Below are 22,870 nucleotides of genomic sequence, written 5' to 3' on the forward strand. Positions count from 1 at the left end.
ATAGGCTGGGTCAGCAGAGATAACAGAGCAAATACAGGTGCATTACATCAATTCCCTTTTTGTTGCATGCTGAGGTCCCTGGTGTGCTTCCCCTTATTAACACACCCAATGAGCTATCTACCTCGCCTTCCACATCATCCTGAAAAATCTCTGCACAAGCACAATAATAAGATGCATCTCATTCATGACCTTTGTATTGAAGGTCATTTGGAGCTTCACTGAACCCTGGCTGAGTGACTCTGACCCGTTTTTCATGATTAGCCTTATACACTACCATATTCATGAGCTTGTCACTCTGACAGCATGCATGGTCTCCAAACCGTTCTCACTTAATTGTTTGCTTTTCCATTTCCTTCAATTCTCACCCTTTTACCTGACCCCAAAATGATTTTAACCTATTCCTGCTAGGTATTCTAATTCTGTTTAGAATAGCAACTTGTTCTCTGTTACCTTAACCTTGACTATCTAACGTAAATCTCTGTCCTGACCTTTTTTTTTAACTTGCCTTGCTTTAGTCGCATTTTATATGTAAAAATGTTGAGTTCAAAGCCAACTCCAGAATGTCTAGCACAGAAGTCAAGGTTAATATTTCAGCCTGGTCCTGAGGAACCATTGCATTGTCTAAATGATCTCACTGACTGGGAGAGCAGGCTTAAAGGAATACTATTCTTGTCTTTTTAATGAGAAATTAAACCAATACCCTGGCTGGGTTCTCAGGTTGATGTAGAGAATCCAGTGCCACTTCTCCCACATGGCACTTATCCCTGTATTCAGGTCAATATTTATGCTGAGTTGTGAATCAAAACTGAATGTTAGATTGAGGAGCCATTCTCATTAGGTGTGAGAACAATGGCATTTACATTGCAAGGGGAGCTGAGACTGCTGCTGTGCTTAAACTCTTAGCTATTTTTGCATCTTGGGTGTATTAGTGAAAGCTGGTGGTTGATCTCTGTTAATTAAAGACCGCATTCGCTGACATCATCACGATATGCACTACTTTAAATTGCACAGGCATCCACAAACAGTTCTGGGTATGGGAGAAAGGGAGAGATCAGGACCTAGGAAAGGATGGGAAGAGGGAAGTGGAGATTCGAGACCCAGGAAGAAGGTTTGGGGCCGAGGCAAGCATGAGAGACCTGTAAAGAGGGTGGGGGGAGAGAGAGAGTTGAAGGTGTCAACAAACGCTGCCTTGATTAAACTAATTTATGTAAGATGAGCCAATTTTGAGATGACTGGTATACACATTGTTTTGTTTAAAGCCACATTATAGTGACTATTTTTGACCGTCTTCATGTGAAATTAAGTTAATTTGATCATAGGCCATAATGTAAAGTAATTCCAAAATTCCCCAATAAACAGTTATAAAATTCTCCAATAATGCATTCAATTTGACTCCCAACCTTTAAACCATGATTCAATTCCTTGAAAACTCAAGTCTGAACACTTCTTGTGCATCTCTTGTCTAGTGTATATTCCTTTTTTCTCACTTACTGTCTTTGTTCTTAAAAAGATTCTTACGGGTTCTTGAAGGCTTACTTTAAAATACCAACCTTTTCTTGTCCACCACCACCACCTGAATAAATCTTATTTATAATTTACCTAGCTTCCATCTTTATCACCTCATCCCTGCTGAACTTTTCCTCTATGCATCTTGTACGTGTTACCCTATACAGGGTTTATCTTTCCTCCATTGAAATCCTGCAAGTCTATCCATTCTTAAAGTAATGCATAAGACCTACATTTGCTTGTACCTTATCCAAATTAGGTTGGCACTATATAATTTTCATACTTTTGGATGCATGATTTTTAAGTGCATGTTTGAAATTGGTCTTTGAACGCATGGCATTCACAAAATCTCTCTGAAGGACAGCAAGACCACTTTACCACGTTACTAAATATTCATTTGGTGAACACATTCGTGTTATCTGCTTTTTACAATTGGGATTTCCCTAAATACAGTCATGAGAGAATTGTAAAGAATGCTCTGCATGTGTTTCTTAATTTGACAAACAAGTCTTTAAAGAAGTTCTCTGCTTTCCAAAGTCAGAGCATAGCACACTCTCACAAGAGAAGATTCTGCAACAGCATGCACATTTCAATGTGCCCTTGTGCACTGGTGGTATTACATGTACATATTCCTGAAATACCAGCCAAGCCAATGCAGTTGCCATAGGTCACTGAACTTGTGTTTCGAAGCTGAAAAAGACAGAAGGCCTCATAAGATTAGCAACAATGTTACTCATTGGCCAGTAAATCCCAAAACTTGGATCAAGTGACAACATTTAGATAGCTTTGCAGTAATTCCTTCTGATTGCCATTTCACACACAGCAACAATTGCCAATGCTTTAATCTGGACAAATGGAAATATATTCAAGGATAGATCCAATTTATAAAGTTTTACATTAAGTAGCATTAAAGAAGGCAAAAATACATCAGGAAAGATGAAATGAACACAGTAGCTGAAGCAAGGATCAGTGTTCCTGTGAAGGGGTACAGTGGATTTTGGGGTGCATGGCTGATCTACATCTGTAAAAGTAGAATTATGTGTGCCTTCTGTATGGCTGTAAAAGTATGCCTATTTCATAAATACTCTACAGATGTGAAAGTGGATACTGTAGCACCTTCAGAAGTAGTCATGTCAAAGAAATGTTAATCTAACTTACCTAATTTTGTATTGATTGTAACTTAATTTGTGACTAAATATTATAGCGCTGTCAAATGCATACAGTGACTTCTCATTTCCCTGGATGAATAATATTCATATGCCATACCCTGATACTTTATCACAGTAATCTTGGAAAGTGGTCTGATCTGTCCTGTTTTCCTATAGCAATTCAATATCTGTGCAATGATTTTCTCTTTTCCCTGCCCTGAAATCTCTGGCTTTGCAGCTTTTTTTAAACAGTGAACTACCCTTTGTATAGTATCTGTATTGTGTGCCCTTGTTCTGACTACAATATTTCTGATTGTCCTGATCTTGTCTATAATTGTATTTTTACAATGCTTTGGCATTTGAGTTGTGTGGTGTCTATGCACAGTGGTCCTGTTCTTTTCTGACGATCACTGCTTGAAAACATGCAGTAAAATCTATTTCTTACTCCTAATTTGTTGTAATTGGAAGACTAGAAAGATTAGATGGTACCATGCCCATCTTGTCAGGCATCATACAGATGTGGCTAGGTGCTGCTGAAATCAACACAAATTGCCCACACTTGTGTTAATTTGATAGCATTGTTGCACCTTATAGTCTATAATAAGCAACAGCAGGGAGTAACTAGGAAGTGGATCAGGGCAAATAAATTGGAGCATGAGAGAAAGCTAGCTAGAAATGTTTTTGAAGAAAATTCAGAGTTTTAATATATACGTAAAAGGAAAAAGAGTAAGTAAATTAAGTGTTAGTCCTTAAGTTAAGAATAAGGAGTTAATAGAAGGAAGATAAATAGCAGATGCAATGAATCAATACTTTGCTTCTATTTTAACAATAGAGAATATAAAAACATTTCCCATTCCTGTAAATAACGAGGTTGAAGAAAGAGATGAACTTGCATGAATTTATAACACTAGGGAAACTAGCTGGTAAATGTTACAAGTCTTGAGGCTTCATCATTGTGTCTTATAAGAGTTGACCAATAAGGTAGCAGGTACACTGTTAATTTTCCCAACTTTGTTCTGGAAAGATTCAATTAAAAGAGACTGCTGAGCAAACAGCAAATATAATCTGTTTATTCAAGAAGGTGGAAGCATAGAAGATAGGAGTAGGAGATAGCCATTTGGCCTTTCGAGCCTGCTCCACCATTCATCCCAGACATAGCTGATCGCTCAACTGAATAGCCTAATTCTGCCTTCCACTCATAACTTTTTGATCCCATTTACTCCGAGTGCTATCTAGCCACTCTGGAATTCATTCAATGTTTTGGCATCAACTAATTCCTGTGGTAATGAATTCCACAGGCTCACCGCTGTTCGGGTGAAGAAATGTCTCCTCATCTCCATCCTAAATGGTCCACCCTGAATCCTCAGACTATGACCCCTGGTTCTGGGCACATGTCATTGGGAACATCCACCCTGCATCTACACTGGCTGCTCCTGTTAGAATTTTATAAGTCTCTGAGATCACTGCCCTCATCTATCTGAACTCGAATGAAAACAATCCTAACCTAGTCTTCCTATGTCAATTGGCCATCCCTGGAATCAGCCTGGTAAACCTTTATTGTCCTCTCTTGGGAGCATGAGCATCCTTCCTCAGAAAAGGAGATCAAGACTGCACGCAATATTCTAGATGTGGCGTCACCAAGGCCCTGTCGAACTGCAACAATGCATCCCTGCTCCTGCACTCGAACCTCTCACAATGAAGACCCACATACCATTTGCCTTCTTTACCACTGGCTGCACCTGCATGCTGACCTTCAGCGACTGGTGCACAAGGACACCTGAGTCTCGCTGCACTCTCCCCTCTCCCAAGTTGCAGCCATTCAGGTAGTAATCTGTCTTGTTTTTGCTTCCAAAGTGAGTAACCTCAGTTATCCAGATTATACTGCAACTTCCATTGATTTGCCCAATTACCTAACCTGTCCAAGTCGTGCTGAAGGATCCCTGCATCGTTATCATAGTTCAGCCTCCCATTCAACTGGGTAATCCGATGCAAACTTTGAGATGTTACATTTTGTTCCCTCACCCAACTCATTAACATATATTGTAAATAGTTGGCATCTCTGCACTGATGCCTGTGGCACCCCACTAGTTACTGCTGACCCGTTTGAAAAAGACCCATTAATTCCTACTCTTTGTATCCTCTCTGCCATCAAGTTTTCTATCCACTCAATACACAAACCCCCCAAATCTCATATGCTTTAATCTCGCACAATAATCTCTTATGCAGGACTGTGTCAAACGCTTTCCTAAAGTCCAAATATACCAAGTCGACTGGCTCCCCTGACCTCCCAACTCTTGTACTTAATGCTCTGACGAATAAAGGAAATATCTTTACTCTCCTATCTACCCACGACTCCACTTTCAAGGAACTATGAACCTGCACTCAAAGGTCTCTTTGTTCAGCAACACTCCCAGGACCTTACTATTAAGTGTGTAAGTCCTGCCCTGATTTGCCTTTCCAAAATGCTTTCCAAAATTTCTTTTTCTTTTGTGATGCAAGTTCTCTGAATTGAGAAATTAGAAAGGTTGTGTGGCAGTAGATGGTGATGTATTGGAATATTGTATTCCTGTAATTAAATAGAGAGCAAAGCAGAAAATCTCAGGGTGAAACATGACAATGAAGGGCCAGACCAACCCATCGGTACTTTTCATTTCCCAAGAGCTAGTTTCATCATTGCTAACTTTACATCAGCCCTTAAATAGAAATGCCTTTACTGCATGTATTCTGCTCTGCTCTATCCAGAAATATTACTTGCCACTTGTCCAGACGGCAGGGCTAATTGCCCAGGGTCTTGTTGCATATGGACATGGATTGCTTCAGTATCTGAGAAGTCATGAATGGTGCTAATGTTGTACAATTATCAGTGAAGGATCGCACTGACCTTTTGACAGAAGGAAGATCATTAATGTAGCAGCTGAAGATGATTGCATCTTGGATGTTACCCTAAGGAACTCTTGCAGAGATGTTCCACTGCTAAGATGACTGACCTCATAATAACCATCATCTTTGTGTCGGTATGATTCCAACCAGTGGAGAGTTTTCCTGATGCCTATTGCTGTAGTTTTGTTAAGGTTCCTTGAAATCTCACTAGGCCAAATGTTGCTGTAATGTCAAGGGCAATTGCCCTTACCTCACATCTGGAGTTCAGCTCTTTTGTCCATGTTTGGACCAAGCATATATTGAGGTCAGGAGCCCTGTGGCCCTGGTAGAAACCAAAATGGACCTCAGTGAGTGGATTACTCATTTGCAAGCAGTGTTCATCAAGAGACAGTTGATAGGACTGTTTTGACTGGATAGATTTGTCCCTCTTTTTGTGCATAGGACATATCTAGGCAGGTTTTCACTTTTTTCACCTTGTTGAGTAGATGCCAATTTAGTTGCTGTACTCTTGGCTAGGGGTATGGCTAATTCTGGAGTGCAAGACCTCCATATATTGTCAAACTTGGCCTTTGCAGTATCCAGTGGCTTCAGCTGTTTCTCAATGTGGACTGAGTTAGATAGGTTGAAGACTGGCACTTGTGATATTGCAGTCCTTAGGAGGATGGTAGAACAGGTCAGCCACTCAGCACTTCTGGCTTAGGATGGATGAAATGTGTCAGCCATATTTTGCATTGATGTGCTGGGCTCCTTTATCAATGAGGATTCTTGTGAAGCCTCCACCACCTGTTGGTTGTTTAGTGGCTCCCCAGCATTTGCAACCGGACGTATCAGAACTGCGGAGCTTAGATCTGATCTCTTCTTTGTGGGATTCAGTGGGACTTCAGCTTTCAAAATTAGAAAAAGAGGGGGGCAGTGGCTGTTTCTCCCTGTGGCACATTCTCTCTGTCTGTGTTCAACACCATTTACAGTGCAAACTGAATGACATGACCTTTCTCTGAAAATATTGTAGACTTAATAAGTCCAGTTAAGTAGCTTATGTTAGAGTCATAGAGCTCTACAGCATGGAATCAAATGCTTCAGTCCAACTCATTCATGTCAACTAGATATCCTAAATTCATCTAGTCCCATTTGCCAGCATTTGGCCCATATCCCTTTAGCTCATCCTATTCATATACCCAACCTCTAAAACCTCAGTTGATATGATAGGTATACTGGGAGCCACTGCTTCTATTGCACACTCTTTACACGTTGGACCCAGGTCTGGATTGTGGGGACTGATAAGTTTGTGCAGTGTTACCTGGAACCATTTCACGCTGGAATTCTAGTGTATATGTATACTGTAAGTAATGTTTGTGTGGTCTCATGAAAACATGGAAGATTAGAACTAATATCTATAAAGATGACATTTATGCAGGGGAACTGAAGTCCCAAAGTTCGTACGGTGTAGTGTACATATGGAATGCTAAAAATATAATGTGGGGAACATTACGTAAACATTTACTCTGGAATTATGGTGGATGTAATGCATAGACACAGTGCTCACTGTTTCATTTGCAATGTTGTGGACCAAACTGCAGTGTGGTTTAACAAGTGTTGGAACTCAATTATAAATTTGTTTTGTGTCTTCAGATTGATCATTTATTGTCTATATTTCAAGCATAAGGCCGTGTTGAAACAAACCCACCTAATTCCTTGTTGTATTCAATTTGCAGGTTGTGTGCTAGTTATCCCCAAAAACTGTTAGTTCCAGTGTGGATCACGGATAAAGAATTGGAAAGTGTAGGGACCTTCAGATCTTGGAAAAGGATTCCTGTAGTCGTTTACAGGTGAACTTCTTAAATGTTAATTATGACTTCTTTCTTAGCTGTAAAGAACTCCGTTTGAATGCATTTATATTCCAAAATGACCGAATTAGTTGGATTTTCAGTTTCCTACATCATGTTGTTAATGAGTTCCATTTGTTGACAGTCTCCAAAAGATAATTAAATAACAAAACTGACAACTGCCTTACTTATGGACCTTACAAGTCACTAATAAAATTTAAGAGTTTGTTTAGAAGTTGAAGGTTCTAGAATACATTTAAGCCAACTGTTTAATCTATCTATATGAAGAGTAATGAGCTCTCCAAGTATTGTGATAACATTTCTCCCTCAGTATCTTTTTTTTAAGAAAAGACTGCATGCAGTCCCCAATGTACAAATGTCTGAGTTATGAATACTATTACAACAAACTACGATTTAACCAGCACTTTAAGAAGTGGCACTCTTGATAAACTGGCAGATATTATATACCTCAAATACTGCAAAGTTTACAGTATTATTCTGTCCTATTATCATAGTTTTTAAATTTATTTGCCTGACTTGTTAAATCAAAATATGAACAGTTGATTTAATTTTGAGTCAGTTTCTCAAGTAAGTCAAGAACAGCCTGTAATATTAGCCCAGACCTGTTGGGGCCGGCAGAGTCAAGAGATGATGCTTATAAAGAATGACAGCTGAAAGAGGCAGCACCTCGAAAGCTAGTGCTTCCAAATAGACCTGTTGGATTTTAACCTGGTGGTATATGTTTTTTAACTTTGTCCACCCCAGTGTAGCACTGGCACCTGCAACACATGCCTCATTGTGGTCTGTTTCCTCCTGGAATGAAACACAACAGGTATTAAGGGCTATGAAAGTGTAGAAGTACAAGTGTAGAACTGTTCTGAATGAGTGAGTAGGCAGTGCAAAAAGCATGCAGAGCAAATGGTTGGGGTTGATGAGAGCGAGTGGGGGTCATGCTACAGGCAATAGTGAAAATATGCCTTGATGTAGCGGGGTTCAGTAGCAGAAATAGAATGAGCTATTGGACAGAAGATGGTGGCATCTGCACAGGAGGAGTGAAGAAGGACATTGATATTTTTGCAGTGCTCTTCATTCCTTTAGATAGCTGAGACTGTTTTAACTCTGATATTTGGATCAGGCTGACTCAGTTTTGTGCTGATGCTTCTACTGCTAGTTCTGGGGAAGAGCAAGTTCCAATTTGGCACCACCCCATCCATGACCTCCATGACCCTGCTCACAAAGCAGGACCATAATTTCCCCCTTTATGCGATGTCCTAGACAAATGTCAGAAACAATGTAAGACCACTCCAGACAGACAGTGTTTGTCTGAGTGTGCAACAAGCTTTGAAAGATGATGGTGGGCGCAAGAGGTGTGGTAAATCCTGATATGGTAAATCCTTATGGTCTTATAAATTCTTGATGTCACAAGGAATTAAGGGCTATGGGGAGAATGCGGGTAAGTGGAGTTGAAATGCCCATCAGCCATGATTGAATGGCGGAGTGGACTCGATGGGCCGAATGGCCTTACTTCCACTCCTATGTCTTATGGTCTTATATCTTCTGAAAGGCAAGTTGTTCTTGGAACTCCTCACAGGAAGTTGAGGTGGGAATAGACCGTGAAAGATGTCATAGCGTCATGGTTAGAAAGTAAGGAAGTGACTTTTGCAAAATAGGATGAGAGAAGTCAGTAGGCCTCACTATGACAAATTCTCAAAGAAACCCTGCAATTTGACACTTGTTCAAACAAGTGTAAGATTCAGTCCTATGTTTGTTTCTGCCTGCCAAGATAAATTCCTGGAAAGGAGTCTATTTTACCGCTCTTGCTGAATTACAACCTTTCTATAATGGTTCAAGTACCAAGGTCCATAAACTAAATTAATAACTTGTAAATAAAAATGTTCATATTTTAATCTAATGGCTAACAAGTTGTGAAATAAATCATGAGAAAGGCACATAGTTAAAAACACCTTTTGCAACAACCTGACGTAGACCTTGTAGAATCCTTTTTAGCTGCTTGTAAAATGCCCAAAGTTTGTTTAAACACATCAGTATTGGAAATGAACTTCAATAACGTGCTATGATGCTTAGTGTTCAGTTTTATCTCTCTTATGTTTGAGAAAAGATGATAAAACCTATTGTTTTTAAATATATTCTAAGAGCAGGACCCAGAAAGCATAGAAAATACTGAACATGTACAATAACCCAGTGCACACAGCCTGTTCAATGCATCTCAAACCCTAACCCTAATCCATCTTTATCCATGGAGTAAAAGCATTGCTTAATTTAGTATTGAGCTTAACAGATTCAAGCATCCCAACTCTACATCCTAATCGCCACACTTCTACACCACGCATGACCTTAGTCTTTCTGAGTGAGAATGAACAAAAATAATGCATATTTGTGCTGCTGAGCCCTGACTAGTGACCTTATTGAAAATTATATGGAAATTAAAAAAGTGTTATCAATGTGGTTAAGTGTGTAATATGTAAACAATGTAAAGAGAAATAGTTTTTGGTGGTTGAAGGGTATGCTCGTTCTAAAAGACTGTTAAAGAAGAATAAACTGACATTGTTTAATTTCAGTGACACAAGCCAGAGACCGAACAGTTGCTTTGGTTGTTTGTGTTGCAGCTTATTGTTGAAACTAATATTCCTTAAATAATTTCCCATTTCATGAATTTGCTTGTTACCAAATATATGTTTATTCATTAAGAATGGCCAAACCACTGTATCCTGCTGTTTCTGCTGCAAGCTCTTCTCCAGCCCATAGCAGATATCCCCACATCGTAACAGAAAATGACATGTGCACAGTTATTCAATATACACAGATTTATTGGTGAAGCTCCAATACTACGACACAGATGTCAAAATACTGATAGTCATAGTCCATTCACAGTTTCCAAAATTCTGGATTTAGCACAGAAAGAACTTGGAAACACTGTTTTAAAGTTAGGGGTCGCTCTTTTAGGGCAGAGATGAGAATTTGTTTTTCCTGAGGGTTGTCCAGCTTTGGAATTCTTGGCCTCAGAAGGCAGTTCATTGAATAATCTTAAAACAAGGCTAGGTAGATTTTCAGTAGGCAAGGAATTAAAGCTTGTCGAGGATAGATGAGATCAGGTCGCCCACGAACTTTCTGAATGTCTGAATAGACTCACTGCCAAATTGCCCTACATCTGCTCCTAACTCTTACATTTGTATGTCATGACCACTTAAGCACAGTACAGAAGCTAGCTAGCATCTGTGCAACAACACCGCAACAAGTGTTTCCGTGTGAGAGAGAACTTTTAAAAAGGGAGCGAAGGAACAAAAGGCTGTGGAGGATATCTTCAAATACTTGATGGATAAGTTTGAAATACAAGTACTCTTGGCTACATTTTCTGTTTTCAGCCCATGATTTTGAATTCACTTGAATAAAAACAGAAAATTACATGTGCACAATTATTCAATGTATGCAGATTTGTTGGTGAGTTTCCATACTAGGACATGGAAGTAGAAATACTGATAGCCATAGTCCATTCACAGTTTCTAAAATTCTGAATTTAACAGTTAAGTTTTGGTTTACATTCAGTTACAGGTGCAATGCTGCTATTGCCAGTTATCGAAATGCATTATCATGTCGTGCATTCTTGTTGAGCTGCCCAAGGAGTGCTGTTGAGGGCCGAAGGGCCTGTACTGTTCTATGCTCTGCGCAATTGCATGTGTGTGAGACTTGTGCTGAATGTTTTGAATGGAAAATTATCTGAAATATTTCACATCTTTCTGGTGCACCTGTTTGCAATGTCTCCACATACTAAAACTTATTTTTTTTTTCTTCAGGCACCTGCGGAATGGTGCTGTGATATCACGTTGCAGTCAGCCTGAAATCAGTTGGTGGGGCTGGAGGAACGCTGATGATGAATATTTGGTGACATCCATTGCTAAAGCCTGTATTTTAGACCGAGGAAAACTGAGTGGAAAGAGCAGAAATGAGGGAAATTGTTTGTCCGACACTGACTTTGGTGAGATTGCAGACTAGAAACCTACCTTATGCCTAATTGAGAAACTTGAGCAATTTATGTCCCAGATTGCTTTGTATCTCCTCTCCTTACCATATGCTAATTCATAGCTACCTTCCTGCACCTCTTCAAAGTGGTCATTTAATGTCAATTAACCTAAGTGCTCTGTAGAGACAGCCCAGTGAATTTTATTCTTTGCAACAATGTTGATACATATCCTCCCCTGTAGATGGCATTACATAGCTAGAAAGTAGGATTTTCTTCACATACTTAAGGCTACAGGTGCAAAATGAATAATTGAGCACGCAGCACTAGCTTATAAGTCCACAATTATTCAAAATGTTGGTCCCATAAGATGATGACATCAAAATTTAAGCAATTGTACTGGGATGAGACCTACAAAGTACTCTCCTTTTCCATCTGCAGAGGAATAGGAAGTCCTAAGTGGAATTTAAATAAATGTAAAGAAAGGAAGTAATATAGATGTATTTCAGATTTAATGAAACAAAACGTGGTGCTGTTTACTGATGGAATACTGCTTCATAACCATGATCTTCCACAATGTGGAATATATCCCACCTACATCATTGAGGATAACAGATATTTTGTTGCAGGAAAGGAGGGATAGCTGAAGCAATCAGCCGCCACTAACTTTTGTCAGATCCGAAAAGTTGATGTATTATTGTAAAGCTATACTCCCAGGACTCTTCCCAACTTCCAGCTGCCATCTGTGTCTGGTGGATAGTCTGTTGCCAACAAGGATTGAGAAAAGAAATAGAGGCAGCTTGATCCTTTGAAAAAAGAAAAGATTAGGAGCACCAGTGCATGGAACTTATGTTACAAGGATTGACAGGTTAGATGCAGCCAAGCTGTTTGCTCTGGCTGCGGGGCATTTTGGAACTAGAGTTTATGTTCTCAGAACAAGTGATCAATTGGCCATTCACTCAAGAGGGTGAGTCCTTGGAATTACCTATCCCAAAGGGCTGTAGACCCTCAGTGATTAAGCAGATTGAAGGCAGAATTTGACAAATTTCCAAATATTAAAGATGTGAAAGGATATGAGAATAGTGTGAGAAATTATGTTAAGGTGAAAGATCAGCCAATATCTCGTTGAATGGCAGAGCAAATTTGATAGACTGGGATTACTTCTTCTGTTCCAATTTCCTATGTTCCGTGAGTTTCAGTGGATTTCCGAAAAAGCAACAAATGGGATCAGGAACCAGTTCTGTCAGGTTTACAATCCATATTTAAAATTGCCAGAAATTGCAATTTTAGAATTACACTTCTTGAACTTTGTCCCTTGGGATCCCAGCTTGCTCTTGAAAAGTTCTTAGGCTACTTCATGAGATCAAACTAGATCTCCCCTGCTCAGAGATCTCAGAATCTGCTGATTTCCAAATATTTATTACTAAAGATTGCAGGAGAAAGTGAGGACTGCAGATGCTGGAGATCAGAGCTGAAAATGTGTTGCTGGAAAAGCGCAGCAGGTCAGGCAGCATCCAAGGAACAGGAGAATCGACGTTTCGGGCTTAAGCCCTTCTTCAGGAATCCTGCGCTTTTCCAGCAACACATTTTCAGTACTAAAGATTGCTGCCAATCAGTTACCTGTCACGAAAACTGCTTTTGGTCTTTGACCTTGGAAGACCAGCATGTCAGTCTGAACTCAGTCACTTCAGGTGTGGGGTCCTTCTGATGCACCACTGTAGATGGAGGGAAGAAGACTGTAATCTTCAACAGATTTTTTAACTGACCATTTTGTCAGAATTTGAAGTAGAGAGTCACAGCAGCAAGTATGTCTTTTTTAAAATTAACTTGTGGGCTGTGTATGTTGCTGGTTGTCCTTAGTTGTCCTTGAGAAGATGGTGACAAGATGCCACCTTGAACTGCTGCAGTTTATGTGCGATAGGTAGACCCACAATGCCATTTGGGAGGAAGTTTCAGGATTTTGACCTAATGACATGAAGGAACAGTGATGTATCTCCAAGTCAGGAAGTTGAGGGGCTTGGAGAGGAACTTTGTAGCTGGTGATGTCCCCATGTAGCTACTGCCCTTGTCCTTCTACATGGAATTGGTCATGAATTTGTAAGGTGCTGTCTAAGGATCTTTGACAAATTTCTGCAGTGTTTCTTGCAAATAGAACACAATGCTGCTTTTGAGCCTACTGGCTTGCCATAATTCTCCTTGTGAATTCTGTTTAATTTCTAATGGTGGAATTATTTGTGTGTTATCGGTTATAGTTGGAAATGATAGCTGATGTTACTGCCCACTAAGGATCAAATTGATCACTGGAATGAAGTTAGAAATTAAAATGTAACAATCTCTTCTAGATTCATCCATATCCTCAGGTTCTATGGCGGAGGTTGGAGGGGCCCCACAGAAATTGCTTATTTTGGATGCAAGATCATACACTGCCGCTGTAGCCAACCGAGCGAAGGGTGGAGGTTGTGAGTGTGAAGGTATGCATTATGTGTTAACACAGCTTGTGCTCCTGATCCTGAGATATACCTCAAATCCTTTGCTCCATCAATTTATACTGATCAAGCTTTAAGTAGAATATGGTAGGAGAGTTTTTGTTTGCCTACATAGACTGTAAGGATAAAGACTAGCGTGAGCATGATCAGGATGTAATTCCTCAGAAGCGGAAACCTAGGGGAAGCTTAGTGTGCATGTCTCAATTTATAGGAACTGTTCCAGTCAATTTGTTCATCTGTCTGAGGTTAGTAGATCAAACTTCTAAATCCTTAAACTGCAGCTATCAATAGATAACATTAAGAGTCATCTTCCTGAAAGTGCCATGTATATGAAGATTGATTAATTTTAAACCACTTAAAAGTTAGCTTCATTACTGAAAGTATCATTGGATGTGGTTTTAAAAATTAAACATACCCAGCAAGTATTTATGTGCACTCAGTGTTCTCCTTCTGAAGCCAAGCTGATCATCTTAGAGGGCAGCTCAGAAAGCATGTTTTGTTGATGTATAGCAGCAGAAAACATGTTACTTAAGAAACAATACAGAAGCTGTTCAGAAATTTAGAACACCTCATATCTTTTAGCTAGCACCAGCTCCTGGGATTGCTGTTTGAAGCATAGGATCCAAAAGAAAGAAATCTATATTCTGAGTTGTTTGTTAGCACATATTAAGTGAATTGCATTAATATAAATTTTTAATATTTTTATTGGTTTTAGTTTTGAAGCATTTCTTAGAAGGCAGGGTATAAACTTGAATGTATGATTTTTACTTCAGAGTGCCATAAATCAGAGGGACTGCATCTTTCAGAGGATAGATGTTAGCATACATTATTCCTTTGGCTATATTGGATTTTTGATTTTAGATTTGGCCTGGGGAATTGGGCATGAATGAAATGTGAAAAGACATTTTAAGATGTTTGATGTTGTCTTGTTTGGCGCAATCATTATATTTAGTGCCTTGAAATCCATAGATAATGTTGCAACACTAAACTTACTTGAAATGATAGGAGTTGAGTAATGAGTTTTGACTTTGAAAAGAAGGCAAAAATCGAATCGCTGGTTTCTCTCACAGACCGATCAGAACACAGAATTGTCTCTCCAATTCAGTATTGGAAGCCAATTAATTATGATCATTTAATAACCAATTGAATACTTCAATAAAGGGTCTTTAGGATCATTCTGGTTGGATGAATTAAAATCAGTCATATGGGTCTTACTTGTAAAATTATGACAGGAATTGATGATTATTTTCCTTGCCTTATATTATGTTACGCGAGCATTGTATACCAGTGTTCTGGGGAGACTGTGTTTAATATGGCAGGCGAGTTATCCACGCTTTGTATCAGGTTCAGCTTGTTCACATATTGATGAGCACCTCTGGAGTAAACCAATCACTTGAACAGCCATTACGTGCTGCGCTGATCAGAATAATAGGCTTTCACGAGAGAGTAAACTTGTTAAGCTGAATAATTCCTTTACCTCTACTTATCTTTGTGAACTGCGGTTTCGTGATCCATGTAACCTATTAATTGGAGGATTGAGATTTGGCTAGGCTTTTTTCTGTAGACCTTGATAAGGTCTGCACTGTTATGTCCATCACAGGCAATGTGTAAATGTTCCCTGCATCCTAGACAGTACCACCAATGTTGCTACCTACTCCACCCTGATTTTCTGACTCTTGTATTTACTGCAGAATATTATCCAAACTGTGAAGTGATGCTTATGGGAATGGCAAACATTCACTCAATCAGGAACAGCTTCCATTCACTCCGAGCTGTCTGCAGTCAGATGCCAGATCCTGGAAAGTGAGTGCCATATTTCTACCAGTGTAAGCAGTTTCGGGGACTAAGTTACATATACACCTATCTCATTACTTGTTCTCTTCAGAACATACAATCTTTGACTAATATGTATGCAGTTTTACAAAGCATGTGCTGACTGAATTGTGTGTATGTGCATATAAATGGTTAATTTCTTAGCATATTTTTTGTAGAGTTAAAAATCTCCCACAGGGAGAAAGAAAAATGAATGGTAAACAAAACAGATGAAAAATCTTATTAAAAGGTGTGTTTTTAAGGAATGAGGAAGGGTTAATGGAAAGAAGATCTTAAGGAAGAAATTTGTGTGTAGGCAGTTGTAAATGGATATATTCGTTTTGCGTTAGTAGGAATGTGATAACTACTCTCGAGTGAACTTTAACAAACTTTATTAAACATAACTATTTACAAAGCACAGTAAAAGGGGACATGCTGCTGCACCCTAATAGAATTGGCCATCATTTCTGTGAGATCTGGTGTCATGATGACATAGTTCCATTTGTACCTGCTCAGTAGCAATCCTGAGAGTAATGATACAATTCCCTTTATATCTTGCCGAAGTTCCTTTATTGTATCCCATTTAACAGCTAGCATTTAAACATGTGCAGTTGACTCTTTATTCCACTTGCCCAGCTACCCCCATCCACCCTCCATAAGTCTCTGATTGGCGGCATTAATCTCCAGCAGAATTCTCAGCTTTCAGTAGGGCATATGGGATGCACGGTCAGACTTATTGTCTGGGAGGGTGAGCACAGGAATGACCGTTGCACTGCAGCTTAGTGTTTCAGTAACTCCCTCAAATAAAAGTGCATCATTGTCATTGAGGAAAGATACTTGTGGATCAGGGTCTACACAGGTTTTCTGAAAAGCACTGTGATCTGCAGGCATAATGCCCAATTTAATTTACTCCCAGATTTTTTTCAGAAGGTCATCTTTATACTGCAGATGAACTTCATCCCGAACACTCTGTCACACTGATAGTCTTCTGCAAACCTGAATTCCTTTCCTTCTGAGGAGTGTCTTTTTTAAGTATAAGATCGTCACTCAATTGCAAGTGAAAATTTTCATCAGCTAATAGTGCACAGTGATTTTTGGGTTTTGGCCATCTCCAAAAACCCGAGACAGTTGCCTCCTTCAATATGTTGTACCATTTGCAAGAGAATATTGGCCATCTCCGCAATTAATTCCTGGAAACATGCTTCAAGTTTTGCTTTTGTAGTCTCTAAGGTTTGATTGCATTGTGTCGCTGCCAAGAAATGGACTTTTCGGTCAACTATCTTTTTATTTATTTAGACTTCAACAATTGTTGTTGAATTGTGAGATGTTCAAGATCTTAGATGCTCTAATCTAAGCTCTGTCAAAGGCATTCCATGTTATTTTAAAGCTGTAAACGTAGATCCCTGGGTAAAACATCTCAAGGGAGTATGTCACATGTTGATGTTTTGTGTATATACGTAATGCAACTCATCAATTTCACTTACTTCCATTGGTGACTGAACTAGTGAACAGTTTTGCTTCTGCATGCCTGTAGTGGTTCGACTGTCTAGACAAGGAGAAGTTTCTTCTGACTGTGACTGCAGTTGCTGTTCATGCCTCTCCTTGGTAGACTCTCTGAAATAGGGAAAACAGCCTTATCTCTTTTTGTTTTTGTTACCTCCTCCATATAAGGATTGATTCTCCTTTTACAAGAGACAGCTGAGGTTTCTGGAACTGTCAGCTGAATCCATGATTTCAAATCCCATAAAATGAATGATGTTGGTCCCCGAAATATATCCTGAAAGAGCAAGCCAGTGTCTGCAATGTCTTCTGGCGGCTGGTCACCATCTTTGGTACTTTTGTACCCTTGACTTCTGTAGCTTCTCCTTTAAAAGTTATTATTGGAAAAACTGCCTTTGTAGTCCTAACGCTGGAGAGTCAGCAGTGGTGAGTGATACTTGGCAAATTGAATCAACATGGAGATAGTTAGAACTGCACGTGCTGGAGATCAGAGTGGATAAAGATTAGATTAGATTTCTGACAAAGTGGAACTGGGCGCTTCAGCGCAACAAGTCTCCACACCAGACCCATTCCCCTCTCCTATATTTACCCCTAACTAATGCATCTAACACTATGGGCGATTTAGCATGGCCATTTCACCTGACATGCACATCTTTGGATTGTGTGAAGAAACTGGAGCACCTGGAGGAAACCCACGCAGACACGGGGAGAATGTGGAAAGTCCACATGCAGTTGCCTGAGGTGGGAATTGAACCTGGGTCCCAGGCGCTATGAGGCAGCAGTGCGAACCACTGAGCCACCACGCTGCCCCAAGAAAAGCAATGACAAGCACAGGCCCTGCAAGTGCGAACCTGCCACTTGCGAACACCAGTGATACACCTGGTCAGTGTCGGGATTGAACTCACGACCTTGGCGTATTAGCACCACGCTGTAATCATCTGAGCTAACGGACCTATGCAAAACGTGGAGCTGGATAAGGCACAGCAGGTCAAGCAGCAACAGAGGAGGAGGGGAGTTGATGTTTCAGGTCAGAACCTTTCATCAGGACTTGGGGAGGGGAAGGGAACTGCAAAATAAAAGGAGAGGGGGCACGTGTGGGGCAAAGGTGGATGGATGGCGATTGGTGGATGCAGATAGAAGGTGGTTGTGATTGATCATTAGGAAGGGTGGAATGGATAGGTGGTAAGGAAGATGGACAGGTAGGGTCAGGTTAAGGAAGCGGGGTGGAGAGGGAGGGCTGGGCCTGCATTGAGGTAGGAGGTGGGCAAATTTGGAAGCTGGTGAATGCCATGTTAAGCTGTATGGTAATAAACTCCAAGGCAGAAGATGAGGTGTTCTTCCTCCAGTTTGCGTATGGCCTTGTGTTGACGGCTCAGGGGGCCCAGGATCAACATGCGGCCATAAGTGGTGCAAAACCTGACCCACATCTCCCCACTCACCTCTGTCCAAGGCCCCAAAGAATTATTCCAAGTCCGGCAAAGATTCACGTGCATTTTGTCTAACCTGATTTATTGCATCCATTGCTCCCGATGAGGTCTCCTCTACATTGAAGAGATTGAGTGCAATTTCACAGAGCAGTTCAGGGAACATTTATGGCCCAGACGCTCCAATTAACCCCACCTTTCAGTTGCCATCCATTTCAACTCCCCCAATGACATGTCTGTTCTCCACTGTCAACATAAGGCAACACGCTAACTGGAGATAGAACATCTTCCACCTTGAGCGCTTAGAACCATATGGCCTTAATATAGAATTCACCAGCTTCCAAATCTCCTCACCCTTCCCCCTTAACCTGACCCTACCTGTCCATCTTCCTTCCCACTTATCTGCTCCATTCTTCCCACTGACCACTACCTGCATCCACCTATCGCCATCCCACCCATCTTTCCCCAGCCCCATTCCTCTATTTATTTCATTGTCTCCTTCCCCTCCCCCAGTCCTGATGAAAGCTTCTGACCTGAAACATTGCCTCCTCTGATGCTGCTTGACCTGCTGTGCTTTTTCCAGCTCCACTCTTTATCCGGATTGAATCAACTTCAATGCTTCCAGTGTCTTCTAACTGAAGAATATTTTGGGGTGGCACGGTGGCTCAGTGGTTAGCACTGCTGCCTCACAGTGCCAGGGACCCGGGTTCAATTCCTGCCTTGGGTAACTGTCTGTGTGGAGTTTGCACATTCTCCCCGTGTCTGCCTGGGTTTCCTCCAGGTGCTCCAGTTTCCTCCCACAATCCAAAGATATGTAGGTAAGGTGAATTGACCATGTTAAATTGCCTGTAGTGTTAGGTAAATGAAAGGGGGTGGGTTGCTCTTCGGAGGGTCGATGTGGGCTTGTTGGGCTAAAGGGCCTGTTTCCACACTGTAGGGAATCTAAAAAAATCTAAATCGAAATCAATGTATGCAACTCTACTTAAAAACAAAGCATAATATCTTGGAATGATATACAGGGTGTCTGTAATCTCTTTTTCTTTGTAGCAAAGTGTAGCATGCAACAGCCCTTTCACTCTGATTTTAGTACCTTTGGTGCCCCCAAATTGAATAGAGGACATTCCAAGGTATTTTTTTTGTTAACCATGGCATCGCCTCCAAAAGATTGCCTGCATCCATCTCTGTACCAATTGGAAGTTTTCTTGTCATTTGTATCTGCACAGCAGAAATTATCCTGTGAGTCTATATGATCAAGCAAGTCAGAATGTTGCAGTGGATTTGGAGCAGATAGATTTTATTTTGTCTCACTGTGTTCCTTACAATTTGGACACACTCAAACTGCTTTGATCAGTGTTTAATTTGCTGCATAGGCGTGATATGATTTCTCTCTGACTCTTACTTTTAGAAAAAGAAAACTGGAAAGTTGGGTTACCATCAGTTGGGTTTCTTAATGGCATCAACTGTCCCCTCTTTCTTCATGTGCTTGTTTTAGTGACATTTCTGAGTCTTGTTCCTTTCACATTACTGCACATACCTTTGCTTAACTGTAATAATTCATTGACCACAGCTGATTTTATTTTTTCCCCTATGATTGATGTATTCCTTTGTCTTTTGTTGACAGTTGGCTTTCAGCTCTGGAGAGCACCAAGTGGCTGCAACACTTATCTGTGATGTTGAAGGCAGCTATATTGGTTGCAAACGTGGTGGACAGGGAAGGCAGGCCAGTCCTTGTGCACTGCTCTGATGGATGGGATCGCACTCCACAGATAGTAGTGCTGGCCAAGATTTTGCTAGACCCTTATTATAGGACGATTGAGGTATGTTCAAGCCTTCTATTAGTGATGTTGATCTCTTTATGGTGCAGTTTACTACATGTTTCGTGCTATGATTTAGAATGCTCCAAACTGACTCGATATAATCCAATTCTGCTGAATGCTTGAAGCCCATTGAAGAGCTCATCTTCATTCCTTCTGACCAAGCTCTTGAAAGTGAAAGATGTTGTGTTTAGGATAATTTCAGGAACTCTGACTTGACTGAAAGAAAAACAATTAGACAATATGTAAAGAAGAGCAATGCACTCAATAATGAAATGAACAATGCTTCTGTCCTCTTTAATAGTTTGAGAGTAAGCTTCAACTGAGAAACTGGACTTCAATATTTTGCTTTTGCTGCATAATTTGTTCAGAATTCTGAGCTAGGGCAGCACAAAAAATTCATAAACAGGACTAAAACTGGGAATAGCTTAACATGAAACAGGCATCCAAAGCTGACCCAGGCAGGTAGGAAAAGGGCAAAGAAATTGAAGCTAGTAAAGTAATTTAAACCGCAACAATCTTCTCATCAAAGGACATAATCATCAAGTAATGTAAAGTTTGTGCTGTTCTTCAGAAATCTTGTCCTGAAGTTCTCTAACTGGATGAAATAGCATTTTAGTGATGCTTAGTCTTTTTATAGAAGATTCCTTTTTGTTAATCCTTATTAAATTTAAGTCAGCACTAATGGCTGGGTCACCAGGTAACTAAGTTTGCTATTTGCATAAGTTTCATAAATGTAACTGCCACCTTTATCGATATAACATGTTAATAAACTTAAAAAAGCAAACATGATCAAAGCTACCCATAGAATTAGGACTCAACGGTACAAAATCCACATCTTGCTTTTTACACATTTTTTTTGTGAGCTTCAGGTTCCTCAAAGATACTCCGTCTGCACTGCACACCTTAACATACCACCAATGCAATATTTTGCATTCACTCCAGCAAACCTATGACCCTTCGCATTGTCAGGTAGTGCTGTTAGCGTTTTGGGCCTGCACATCCTCAGTTTGGTTGAGGTTGCCCAAATCCCTCCCACAAAAGGAACATCACATCCATAAAGCCAAAGATTTTCAGCCCATTGATGGGTTGGATTTGGATGTGGATATGTGACTTATCTATCGTAATTATAGGCAGTGTTGCAACTGGAATGACATTTATTACAATAAAGCTGTTGTTATTATTGTCCAGATATTCATTTTGAAATAATGCCATTCATTCAGAGTAACTGAGTTAGATTTGTGATTGTCATCTAGCACAAAAGTGGTATAAAGGCAGAGGATTTGTTATCGCCATAACAAAGATGCTGTAAATAACTAGCAACAACATGATCTCTCTGACTTCAGAAAAGCATTTATACATTTTTTTTTAATGGGAATGTGATCGTGAAAACATGACTCCATCATTGAATCTAAGGGAAGATAATAGAATGGGAAACCACTGTTAATCTGAAACATTGAAAGTCAGTGGATCCGCTAACATCTGAAACAGACATGGCTATTTAAGTGAAGTCCCAACATCAGAAGTGACTCCAAAATTATTTTTTTTTTTCTTTAATTTCCTAATGGGTGGTATTCAAGTTTTAAGTCAATATTGTACATTTTGTCATTTTATTGCATCCTGTCATTAGATTTTGAAATCAGTAATACTGTTTCTTAATTTACAGGGATTCCAGGTTCTGGTGGAAACAGAGTGGCTGGATTTTGGTCATAAATTTGGTGATCGATGTGGCCACTCTGAAAATCTGGACGACTTGAGTGAGCAGTGCCCAGTGTTTTTGCAGTGGCTGGACTGTGTTCATCAGCTTTTGAAGCAGTTCCCTTGTCTCTTTGAGTTTAGTGATGCATTCCTTGTAAGTATTCTATGCAACAAGAATTGTGTTTAATCAATAAACAACTCAGTTTTTACATCCAAACCAGCTTGCAATTCTTTAATACCTGTAACCTAATAAAATCTCTAAAGTTTTCACAAAAGCATTTATTTATATATAATCTACATAAAGCAATATTAGGACAGATGGCCAAAAGCTTAAATGGAGAAATGTGCTTTAAGCATACCTGAAGGGAAGGAAGAGGGTTAGCCAGCTGCTGATATTTACAGAGGGAATTATTGAGCTGAGAGTCTAAATCACTGAAGGCATGTTCACCGGTGGGGCAGTTGAACTGGAGATGGTCAAGAGGCTATAATTAGATGTGAAGGATTGTGGACCTGGAAGAGATTAAATTGAGAGGTTAAAGCCAAAATTAAACTTCAAAATTGATGTATTGCTTGGCTAAGTGACTGAGATCCAGTGTAAGTCATCAGGCATTTATTAGGGGTAAGGAATGAATTCAACTTGGCAGCATATACCCTTATAAAATGCTAATAACTATAGATCATCTCTCAGAAGAATACTTGGCTCTCTGTAAAACTCAATTCCAAGACAAAGAAATCATTTCCATATCTGACAGACTCATGCAGCAACTTTTTCGTGGGTGAGATGCAAAGAAAAAATTGTTTAA

At 40.0% G+C, this 22,870-nt stretch overlaps 1 protein-coding gene across 1 annotated transcript in view; it reads left to right on the plus strand.

Moving 5' to 3' along the window:
- The window catches only part of LOC148141889 (phosphatidylinositol-3,5-bisphosphate 3-phosphatase MTMR4-like), a 60,783-nt gene that overhangs the window by 16,377 nt on the left and 21,536 nt on the right, over positions 1-22,870 (plus strand). The window contains exons 7-12 of the mRNA XM_087977119.1: positions 7,247-7,360; positions 11,170-11,351; positions 13,676-13,804; positions 15,511-15,622; positions 20,177-20,372; positions 22,036-22,221. Coding sequence (XP_087833245.1) covers positions 7,247-7,360; positions 11,170-11,351; positions 13,676-13,804; positions 15,511-15,622; positions 20,177-20,372; positions 22,036-22,221 — 919 coding nt within the window. The remainder of the gene's footprint in view (positions 1-7,246; positions 7,361-11,169; positions 11,352-13,675; positions 13,805-15,510; positions 15,623-20,176; positions 20,373-22,035; positions 22,222-22,870) is intronic.

Source organism: Chiloscyllium plagiosum, unplaced genomic scaffold, assembly GCF_037043375.1.
Source record: "Chiloscyllium plagiosum isolate Xiang-an unplaced genomic scaffold, Cpla_swu_hap1 HiC_scaffold_31, whole genome shotgun sequence".
Classification (NCBI taxonomy): domain Eukaryota; kingdom Metazoa; phylum Chordata; class Chondrichthyes; order Orectolobiformes; family Hemiscylliidae; genus Chiloscyllium; species Chiloscyllium plagiosum.